We start from the raw sequence: 12,206 nt of genomic DNA, 5'->3' as shown, positions 1-12,206 counted from the left end.
ATTCATGACGACTGGAGAATGCAAGTTTGATCCAACTCGTCTGGAAACTGAGGCCTTGCTTGGAGGCCATACTTTGTGTATTGAAGGTCGAATCTATTTAAGTTGTTAAATAGTTTTTTTTTTAAAAAAAGTTGTGCAAGTCACAAATATTAAAACTATTTTATTGAGTGAGAAGCGGAGAGTAAAAATGGGCAGCATCCTCGTTTCCATTGGAGTGCAGCCATTTTATTTGAACCAACATCAATTAACAAATGCTCCTTCAGCGATCACTCCTTTATTTACTTATTTATTTGTTTTTACTACCCCGCCTCTTTGTTTGATGGACATCTGAAATTCTCCTACTGTGCTAGGGGAAAAAGTTCATTTCAGTCATCTCAGAAGCAGTTATATGGAAGCATAGACCAGACATAAGAATAGTAAAAATGAATGATGCAGGCACAAGTGTGACATCTGTTTCAGCTTCATCACATGGACTAGGTGGGTGTGTATCGTGTTCACTGACCTCCTTCAACAAGGCTGTAGCGTGAGGCACAACTTGCTTCAGCCTACGCATTCAATCCATCTGTTTGCATTATGTTTTGTCATCTCCATTAAATGGATGGATTTGATTCTGTTCCTTGTTTCAAAAGGTTTTTGATTGAAGTATAGATTTAAAAGATTATTTTTTGCACTGTTACCACCTTCTGCGATTCAATGCCACCTGTATGCTTGCTTGGTTGAACGATGGTTTTTCATATACACTCCAAAGTCCACACATGGCTGATTTTCACCCAACTTTAATATGTAAGAAAAAATCTTCTTATAGCAATTCTCGCTTAATTAAACAGATGAAATGGAAAGTCTGTAAGCAAGTTAGACAAGGACAAGAGCTCAGAAGTGGGAGGTCAGGTTGGGATAAAAGAGAGATGCTAAAGCTGTAGATCCACAGTCTAATTTCGTACCCTGGTAAAAAAGGCTCCAAAGCTCAGATGATGAGGCACAAAGGGAGATTTTGTGTACCCTGCCTCCCACAGACAGTCTGCTGGAGTCATGGCGCAGAGCTGGAGGAGGCTGAATGTGGCTCCCTTGAGATATGATGTAGCTCGCTTACACTACCTGAGAGCCAAATTACAAAGGCTGCCCGGTCCCACAAACACACGGTGAGGAGGAAATGTAGGAGCTGTGTGCAAATGTTGTAAATGTACCATGGTCCATCCATACATCTTCAGCTCATTTGGACATTTACTAACTGTGTGAACACTTTCGAAATCTCAGAATCGCTGTACTGCTTACACTGCTCGAGGGGTGTGCAGACTACATGAGTGATCGCAGATGAGGCTCACACACTTCACAAACTTTCACCTGGAGCAATCCCCTTTGAAGCATGCCTGATCCATAAATCCTGCTTTCTCACGAGGATAAACGAGAGCTCTCCGTCATGCGACTTTTTGATTCCTGCTGTGGTGGTTTTTTTATGCACTATTTTGTGCAGAAACAGGAAAATAGAGAGAAAATAGAGAGAAATAAGAGAAAATGTCAAGGAAGGATTGGTTGGGGAGATTCTGTGAGTGAGGATTGTCTGTTCTGCAAAGAGAACTGTAGCTAACTTTATATTGTGTAATGCAACTGTAGCTAGCTTTGTATTGCGTAATGTTTATTTTTCCTCGGATATGATGTGCCAAATAATTTCTTGTCAAAGCAGTATTATTGTGCTTACATTTCACCCTTACATTATCTCCCACACAAATAGATGGATAATAAACTGTATTCAGGGGTCTGCCGCACATGACAGCGGATGAAATGCATTTCCTCGCAAATTATCAATGGCTGTTTCTCAGCGCTGTTCTTGCTACTTGTAGTAGAGGTGCTCACACTACAAGACTTACTGCTGAGAATATCAAACATGTTTGAAAATATCAGAGCCGTGGCAATGGCTCACAGCCGTGGGAGTGTGCAATGAATAGTCTCCGATCCCCAAAATTAGTCCATGACAGGGTCTGTGTTATAATCGTAAGAAAAGGAGGTTCTCTCCCACAGTTCCCATTTAGTTTATTATGAGAAACGTTGGCGGGTAGCATCAACATGTCATCAGCATATGTGGTATGCTGTACCATATTTCTGATGAATAGAAGGCATGGAAGTTTTTGCATGGGAACTTGGGCTGCGTGAACTGTGTTCCTCAGTGTTTCAATTATGCATGAACAGCTATTGTGGCCTGACCTAAATTCCTCTCATTCACAACGCCTTTACAATGTCCAAAAAGTTTTCACAATGTTCCTCTTGGATTTGATCATGTAGTTTTTGTTTTTTGTTTTTTTGACAACCATAGAAAATCCAGAATAGATCAGAAAACTATTCATGAGTCAAATAATAGAGTCAGTTTTCATTATGTTTATGACAAGCCACATACAGCCCTTGCGTTCTTAATGAGACCGGTCTAGATCACTTGATAAGCATGAATTCATAGATAAGCCACGGCGCATTGAGAGATTTCTCATTTAATCATTATTGATTCTTCACATTAGACTGAACCGAGCCGAGCAATAATGGTTTGCAGGTGTGTGGTGGCCAAACAGACTGATGTAATTGTAAGAGGAGATGGGAGGATATTGGCTTTACTCTTGCTTCCTCTTCCCTAGAGATATACTGAAAAGAGAGTAAGAAAGAAAGACATGGAAACTGCAGAATGGAGCAGTGCTCTCTAGTGATCTAGGCATTTTCAGCATAGTTCAGTATTGCAGTGGACTAGTGTGCTCTCAGAAAAAGAAAGGAATCTTTTGTCAATCACGAGTCCTACATAACAATGGGGCAACACCCATGACACCAATACACTAGGCATGTCACCGAATATGAGTATGTTAATCAGAATGAACAAATAACGTGTTCTCAACGGATACGAATACTTATACCAGTACGAGGCCCGCTATTTGTTTTTATTTATTTTTTAGAAAGCTTGCCAGAAAGGTTCACAGATTGGGATCGGGACGTCCCTTTTTTTCAATGGTTTCCAAGGTAATAGTAGTATGGTTCACTTAAAAATTTTCTGGTTTAGGCCACGCCCACTTCAGATTTAAATCCGAGTACAGATACAGACACAGATCATGGCATTGCGTTATACCCCTACAAGACACATAAATAAAGATTGATCAGTATGATCATTGGTGTCATAAGCAGGACCAATTAGGACATCTTTCCTTCTGTATCATCAGGTAACTAACCTCTGATAACACTCCACTTTTAACGTGGATGTTCTCTAAGTCCTTAAATGAAGCATGGAATAAATCATGTTTCACTTTATTAGACCTGAGTTCCACAGAGAGCACAGAAAGACAGGTTGAGACTGAGTCTTCTTAGCCATGTTAAACATTAATAGGGGAGTAATTAATACTTTAAAATTAAATCAGAACACTGTGCCTCTTAAGTAATGGTAAGAGGACATTAGTATGCGTCTCAGCTATCCAATGAAACATTACTAATCAGTGACCCACTAGGTCATCCTTTTAATCCCCTCCTGGGGGAGGAGGGGGAGCTACTCACTTTGTAGAGTGATTTGTTTTGATTGCATTGCTTTCAAAATGAGGTGGGCGATACCACGAAAGTGTGGTTTGTATTTATGCTACTGCATGCGAGCTCCGTTTACCAAGGTTCAATGCTAAAAATAAACATAGCTTGTATAACTGGTAACTATTAAAACGTATTGAGTAGGCTCTCTTGTGCCATGGTGGTGTAGAGGTATGCTGTATGGCAGTGCTAGTGAAGTACACTAACTTGGGTTTTTTCGGGGATTTTTCCCGATCCCCAACCCAATCCCCAACCCCACCCCATTTGATCACATGCCAATTCCCACCCACCAGCTAGTTATCCACCTTGGAGGGTGAAGGCTTACAAGTGCTTCCTCCGTATACATGAGCTCACAGACTCCCATGACTGGCTAGGCAGAACTTTATCGATAACAGGGTTCCCAAGTATAAGAGTCTGACTACTGTTGGGAAGTCGTCAGTTGGAAATCCTGATGATGCCACAGCCATCTGTGGCTGGAGGTCCAGAGGAGCATGACAGATACCGCTCTCTAGGTCAGTTTCTCTCTTAGATCAGTTGTGCGCATCTGTGAGGTGATGCATCTGAAAGAAGGCTAACTGTCCTCCAAGAATATTGGGCTTCCATGTGGTATAATATGTGTGTGTGTGTGTGTGTGTGTGTGTGTGTTTCAGTAGTCATCACCCTCCCTCTTTGCTATGATGTCATCCAAGGAGATCTAGCTAGCAGGTAGAGATTGGCAGTGACCAAATTGGAGTTAAAAAAAAAAAAAAAGGGGGTAAAAATTTAAAACTCTTTCTTAACCATAATCAATTGCTGGAAAATTGGAAATGATCAGTATCACCAGCTTATAATGCATATCTGGTGATTGGTCTGTACATTTGGCTTCCATAGTGGCTTGTAATTATAGTGTAATTATGAATTATCTTACAGTTCCACCCTAGCCATTGAAAAAGTGCAGGATTCATCAGCAGCTGAAAATGCTTCCTTTCTTTCAGTGCCTAGAAAAAAAAAAAACCTCAGTTCCCTTTGTCTCAAGCATCTTTCCCAGAATGCTTTGCACAGCCCCCTCATCAGCAGCGAAACCCCTGGCATTGTACGATAAGATCTACATTGTTTCAGGCTGTTCAGCTAGATGCCCAATATAGACAAGAGACTTGTGATTAGTGGGATATATGTCCTTCCTTCAAGGTTCTGGACTCATCACCCAATCAGATGGAGGGTTGTGATAGGTTCCGTCTCATTTCTAATTGCAACAGCAGCACTAAGCCTGACTGTGCAGGCATATTATTTATGATTCAGTATGATTTATTCAAACATATGTAGACGTGTCTGATGTCTGCAGTGGTCAGTTCAACGGTTTTGTTTGTGATCTGATGTAAAAGATGTGATGTAGCAGTCCGCTGGTTCACATATGTCTTGTCGCTTGTGTCTCTGCAGGTAAGGTGTTAAACACGGACCTGCGCCACTACCTCAGCCTGCAGTTCCAGAAAGGCTCCTTGGACCACAAGCTCCAGCAAGTGATACGAGACAACCTGTACCTCCGTACCATCCCCTGTGAGTACATGTACTGGCCATCCATCCCATATTGTCATTTCTATCTGTCTTGTGTCTCAGAATTTTTCCTGTTTTTTAGTAGAAGTTGTGCCATCTGGTAGTAAGCAGGACTGAATGAGTGCTAATGGGGAAACATCAGCACAAAGCCTCCTGTGCAAATTACAATAATGTGTCAATTACATTTGTAATCTGTCAAATACATTTGCTTATGGATTCCACCAGAGGTTCTTAACACCAGCTTAAAATTTTCCCTACTACTGACAGATCTGATCCACTCTTGGACTTGCATATTCATCTTTCATAATTAACATGTAATCTTCAACAGCATCCAAGATTTGCTTTAAAATGAAACTTTATTTTTCATATACATAGTTGGTCCGTTTTCATTTTCGTTCACGCTTTCCTACATTACGTTACACGATGCCGTTCGACTACCTGCTGATGATGGTGCCAATGGAATTCAGCCCTCACTACTTAACTCACTACAGTAGCCACACTACTGTCCTGCTGTCTGAGATGTTAATATTTTCTTTCTCTTATTAATCCCCAGTGTAACTGTTAACAATAACAATGAGCTGTGAAATCAGAGTAACACACAACCACTAACTTCTCACAGCAACAGTAAAAATACAGTGCCAACCGAATCGCTAAACACATCAGAAATATTTCAGTATAACCATATTTAAAGGGTTTCAGGGTGGAGTTTTCCTTTAAAGCACCACCTTTCTGAAGCTGTTTCAGTCCCTAGTGTATGAGCAGCCCATAATGCTGCAGCACAGAAGCGTAAATCTTTGTGGCGTCTCTCGCGTGTGGCTAGGCATCTTTAATCCGCAGCCTTGCTGCCTGTCCAAAACCAGCTCCTGGGGAAGGAGATTGATGCCATCGCCGCTACACTTCACCTCCTTTTTCACTCTCACTCACTCACTCACTCGCTCACTTTCTCTTTCTCGCAGTTTGACTGTCTGGCTAAGTTGGACTTTGTTTCATTTTTCATTTCCAGAACTTTTCCATTTTTGGCATAGCTTTGCACTATGAGAAGATGAATCCATCTTTTCCCACAAGAAACCTAAATTAAAATCACTGGCAAATGATGAAGAATTTAATTTGTAAGAATTTTTAATTTGTCATTTAGTTCTTTTGGCATGGAAAGCCATATTTTTTCAGTTAATGGAGTTACTTCTAAAGCAGTCACCCATTCGTAAATAAGTGAGAGCAGTTTATTTTTTTTCTGGTGATTACTTTAATGTCTGCTGCTTTGTTGCAGTCATTTTTAATTCATTCTGCTGTTTCAAATTGATGATCATTGATGAGGGTTGTGATGGGTGCCCTGAACATAACAATCAAGGAGTGTCTGCACTAGACTGAGCTCCTTCCAGCCTTGGCAATGGAAAAGTCCCATTTGTTCCCCCGTTACAGTGGGGCTGCAGTGTGTATTAACCATGCACGGCTGCTCTGAGCTCAGTTTCAGCCCAGTCTTGCATCAGCTGCCCGTTTACCTGGTTGTATTTAGGTGCAAAAGCCGAAGCTTGATCGGAAATATGTTGGTCTTGGCTCTGCAGAACAGCAATAAGGATCTTCATCCTGACGCTCAGCTACAGACTCACTTTACGCTGTTGAAGAGCATCCATATGGATATGCTCGAGATTTCTACTTCCCAAAAACACCCTAATTTATGCCCAAGTCTCACCCCTTGCTTTACTACTGGATAATCTCATCTGGGTACTGTAGATTTGTACCTAAGAAGTGGTGCTGTAATCATAAAGACCATCTTGTGTTCATCAAGGACTCTTATTCACAATATGCTCATACTGAATAGCCTTTCAACACACTTAGTTCTGTTTGACCTTATAGTATATAGGTGTAGAAAAACAATCCAACAATCCAGAAAAGGATGGGTTCTCATTTGTCTAGTCTGGTTCCTCAACGTTCCCTCAAGTCATCTTAGGAAGCTTTATCTTTCCATTGTTGCCTCTGACTTCATTAGAAATCTAATGCTGCATTTGAGGCAAAGTTGCAACTTGTAATTCCCCACCTACAACTGGTAAAACCACTGAAAACGCCTCTTTCTACTCATCAGCTTGGGGTAGTCTTCTAAGGACCAGTGAAGTCAACTCAACACGGCCAATCACACTGTAAACCCTAAATGGTCTGTTCTCTACTTTCAGATTAGTTTATAGTAGTATTGGCTTTAGATCAGTTAATATACAGACACAGTACTTGATTAAATCTTTAACAGCGACCATACTAATTGCTGCTTTTAGAAGATAATCATCAACGTTAGCACAGCAAAAATCTACGTCCACATTTCTGTTAAGTTGCTTTGTGTATGGCCTGAACGCGAATCTCTTATGCAATGCTCACTCTGCTTTATTTGGACTCACAGATAACTCAGCTTTTCAGTTCAACATGTCTTCCTATTGCGACACGCATCTGACTTGACATTGCATCATAATACTGAGGTCCTGTCAGTTCTCTTACAAACTGTTGCTTGTGTGTCTGTTTGCAAGGAAGTCACCTTTATGAGGCATCAGTCAGGGCTCTGGTAACTGCTCTGTGCACAAACCTTGACGAGTTATGTAATAGTTTTTATGACCGTTGTGTGTTGATTACAACAAAATGACATAATGATGTAAGTGACTTAAACATCTAAAGACTAGTTATTCCCTGAATATTGCTCTGGAGCCTGAGGCCACAAATTTGGAATTTTCGTTACATGGGTATATATCATCTTGACACTTGCAGATCAAGGATCAGATTGTTCATTTTAGTGATGTAACCAAATACGAAGACACATATGAAGACACACGTAGAAGGCACACTATTGGACATCTGGTTGAGATTAGAGGTGCGGAACAAGATCCTGCTGGATACACAGAAAACAAGGGGAAAACAAAGACTGGGTTTATTAACATGAACATACAGCGTTCATTCGTTCATCCTTAGTAACTGGTCAGGGGTTCGGTGGTTTAAATTAAGCTACTAGTTTGTTTATATTTTGGAGAATAGAACCAACTGAATTTGTTAGAAAATACTGTGGGCAGGTACAAACAAAAATAATAACTACTTATATGAGTTTAAAAAAAAAAACAAGTCTCGCATATATCTTTTGTTGAGAACAGTTATGTACTCGAGTGATGTAACTGAGGTTGTGGAACTGTCAGAGCCAGAATTCTCACGCCATGCTGACACCGATGGCATGACTATCCCTGGGATTTTTCCTAGTGTTTATGATTGTTTTCCAGGAGCATTATGATAGGTTTCATGATTAATTAAAAATGGCCACCCCTTTAGGCCATACCCATTTTGGGTTTAAATACAGACAAAGACATTTGGAGCACTAAACAGATACAGATAGTGGCACTGTGTTACATCCGTACTTCATTTATTATTGATAAACATGGCATTACTGGGTCTTAGATGAACAGCCAATGCAGATATCTCTATCTTCAGCCAATTGAGACTTCACTGGATCATGTTGGTGTTGTTCACTCATCATGAATCTTCCAGAATGACCTGGAGTGACCACACTAACAACCCCTCATGAGGCCTCTCCTGCCCAAGGCTGATCTAGTTCACTTCTTCCCTCTCGCTCACCATGCCATCATAACACCTCTGCAGCAGAAGTGTTACATGAAGAGTGTCCACCCTGCAGACACCAGGTCAGTGAAGTCATTAAAGTCCCGGGAAAAGAAGTGAAAGGCGAGATCAAATGCATGGCGCATTCCCATTCGGCACGTAATCCTCGCCGCTCTGGCCATCTTCGCTCTCCCAGAGGCATTAATATCCTTTATGGCGCGGCAGTAATCTCCCTCCGTCTCATCCGCTGATAAAAAAGAAGGATGGCAGAAACAGGGGAGTAGGGGGCTATGATGCCCAGGTGTTTAATCTTTGGCAATTGCTTTTTCTTGACTGAGTTTAAGGATCTCCGTTTTAAGCTTTGCCCTGATCGGTGTAACGAGGTGTCAGCAAAATTTGGCGCTCCTTTGATGCCACAAATGAAATATTCCACTCCCTATTAGAACTCTGGCTTAAGTAATAACAGCACCCGTGTATACGACTGCGCTGAATAACAAGGTGTCAAAACCTTTGTCATACAGGCCTCCAGTGCAGCATAACAACCAATGTTTCAATATTTCCTCCTAGTCTAAATGGGTCCTTTAGATCTCAGAAGATTTTTCATTGCAGGCATTTTGCAGACAGCCAATTTTAGATGGTAATAAATAAAATGCTTTACCAGAGACCTTTCTTTAGTGCACATGGATATAAGAACTCTTCACATTACAACCTGTAGTACTGAACCCTGGGTAAGCAAGTCCAAATTCTTCCCAATTCAGAATGAGCTGTTTGCACCTTCTAGACTCTGAACTCACATGCATTGTTTTATGTAATATGAACCAAATTCATGTGAATGCGAGGAGTGACATTTAATCTCAACCTCAGAAGTTCCACCCACTGCTCACAGGGAATCTGATATTAAGCTCAACGCACTGATGAATGAATGATGCCTTGACCAGTGTGAATTAAGCGAATGAGTCAATGAGTAATGTGAAATAAATGAATGAGTCATGGGCAGTGTGAATTGAAAATCTTGACGTGAAGGATGATTAAAGATTACAGCTCCGCTTCATTTGCTATTAAATGTTTTTGAAGGAATTTTACTGGACACGCCTTAACGCCTCTGCATTCACACTAGCAAGTGACAAGTCGTCGTGTTGCTTGGGGTTTGTTTCTTTGAGGTGTGCACCATCCAGCATTTTTTTGTTTGTTTTTTTTTTGTTTTTATTATCTTGTTTTACAAATATTAGTAGCTATATATATATATATATATATATATATATATATATATATATATATATATATATATATATATATAGTGCGCTGAAAATCAACTCAAGTATATACGTGGAACATCTCTGAATTTGCACAAATTTCCCTGTGTAAATATTAGTGTAACTTTTAAACTTGAATCAGCAACTTAAGTGTGCTTGAATTGCTCTTTAAGTAGTATTATTGACACTTCACCTCATACTGTGGCTGTGTAATCATTACATAGGAAAAAAAAAACAATCAATTCATAACATAGCTGGAATCGGGCGTGTTTAATCATTAACAAGCATCTGAAGATAAGCATGTAATAGAAACCTGGAAAAACAGTGAGGAAGGACACGTTAATGCAACAACCTAATCTCATTTCAGGTTGACGTAGCGCGGTGTATTCTGGACATGCATAAGTATTCACCCCCCTTCGACATTTTGTAGTGCTACCTGGAATTGAAATGGACTTACTTTAGAGTTTTATTTGATTTATGTGATATGTTTAAGATTTGAATGTGCAAAGTGTTTTTAGTATGATACAAAGGTCAATACATTGTAGAGCCACCACTGGCTGCAATTATGGCTGCGGGTCTTTTGGGATATGTCTCTATCAGCTTTTCACATCTGCATTTTGCGATTCTTGAATTTAGCTATCAGTTAAATAGAGTTGCTGTGTTGTAAACAATACTGACATCTGGGGGAAGAGTTACTCAAGGAACAGCATGCCTTTATCCAAGACCTGGGACATGATGTAGGCTGTAAAATCAACAGAGAAGATGAAAGGATTTTGACCATCAGTATACCTTTTTATATCTAGAAAAAAATGAGCCACTCTTCATGAAAGTGGAGGAAAATTCATTTTCATTCTTCTCAGAGCTCAGTGCACTGCGAGACACGTTTTTAACTTTTAAACTTTTTTTTTCTTTTCTTTTTAAAAAGAAAACTAACAGCGATCAGAAGAGACGTTGCATTCTTTCATCTTTCCATTTCATCCGAAGTCTAACAGCACAGCATGACCCTTTGTTCTGCATTTGTTTTTCCGGCAGGTACCACAAGACAGCCGCGGGAGGGGGAGGTTCCCGGTGTGGACTATAACTTCATCAGTGTGGAGGAGTTTCGTGTTCTGGAGGAAAGCGGGCTGCTACTGGAGAGCGGAACCTACGATGGTGCGTAAGAGTGTGTGGGAACGCAGCAGGGCCAAAGTTCAATAATGTGGGCTAGTTACTGAGTTGCTTCATGCTGAACACGAAGACTTGCACAGCCCTCAGTCCATCTTAAGTGCATCTCGAGATTTCCATCTCGGTGTTGTGAATCCTTAGAAGCATTCTAACCCCCAGCAGTAACCAAAGACTTTTTAAAAAAAAAAAAAAAAAAAAAAAAAAAAAAAACAGTTTTCATCTTATCCATTAGACCTAATTTGTCTAGTTTGCTAGCGTATCTTATTATATGCTACGTCATGACTCTATGCTAGTTGTGAGTAAGGTTGTTATGGTGTCGTGGTTAATCACAGTGTATGAACAGGCAGATTGAACGGTTGACCGATACCGTGATATTGTGATGTTTCCAGACTAGGTTATAATACCATGAAAATTTCAAATCATAACACCCCTAGTCGCGAGTTCCAGAGCGTAAGTTGTACCTACTCTCAAAAACGCTGACTCATTATTTTCACTCTCCTATCTTTTAATGGGTCACTTTTTCATTCATGCAGTCTCAGTTGTGTGAACCTCCAATTCAACACATCAAGGTTGATGTTAATCATTCCATAGCTTTTTAATCCCATGGGAAGTTTCTGTGTCCCTGCATCACCGATAAGGTAGTGGTGAGTAAAACGACTTCTCTGGAGCCCTATTGTTTCTCTTCAGCTGGCTGAGACAGACGGGTTAATGATCTTCTCCTGAGTCATGGGACGTTTTTTTTTTTTTTTTTTTTTTTTTTCCCCTCCTCTACAGGAAGCATAGTTTAAAGTTCAGAGAGAAAAGTAAATCAGGTCGGCGGTGAAGTCACAGGGGCTGCTTTTGGACGGGATCCGTCCATCTCCGTGACTGATGTGTGTTGCTTTTTAGTCTCTTGGTATTTCGGGCTGAAGGATAATTTCACAGCGGCTAATTCTGGTCAATGATACCTTGTCTTTCCCTGATGTCTGGTGTAAAAGTCAGTGCATGTAAATTAGCTTGGGCTGCTTCGCTGCTATATCATTCTGTCTTCTGCTTTTTCTGCTTGGAAGATTCTTTAAGCTTGAATTACTGACGTGCTAATTCGGATGTCTGTTAAGTAACGTTTCCAGAGGACGTCTATAGTAATTATCATTGATACGT

General features: G+C 40.5%; 1 protein-coding gene across 2 annotated transcripts in view; it reads left to right on the top strand.

Annotated features, from left to right (window-relative positions):
* magi3a (membrane associated guanylate kinase, WW and PDZ domain containing 3a) overlaps positions 1-12,206 on the top strand; it is a 138,934-nt gene that overhangs the window by 75,624 nt on the left and 51,104 nt on the right. For both annotated transcript variants that reach the window (XM_026920182.3, XM_026920184.3), the window contains exons 2-3: positions 4,957-5,073; positions 10,935-11,054. In XM_026920182.3, the coding sequence (XP_026775983.3) occupies positions 4,957-5,073; positions 10,935-11,054 (237 nt within the window). The remainder of the gene's footprint in view (positions 1-4,956; positions 5,074-10,934; positions 11,055-12,206) is intronic.

This window comes from Pangasianodon hypophthalmus, chromosome 16 (genome assembly GCF_027358585.1).
Source record: "Pangasianodon hypophthalmus isolate fPanHyp1 chromosome 16, fPanHyp1.pri, whole genome shotgun sequence".
Classification (NCBI taxonomy): domain Eukaryota; kingdom Metazoa; phylum Chordata; class Actinopteri; order Siluriformes; family Pangasiidae; genus Pangasianodon; species Pangasianodon hypophthalmus.
The sequence above is the reverse complement of the archived record's forward strand: the minus strand, read 5'-3'. Positions and strand labels throughout refer to the sequence as shown.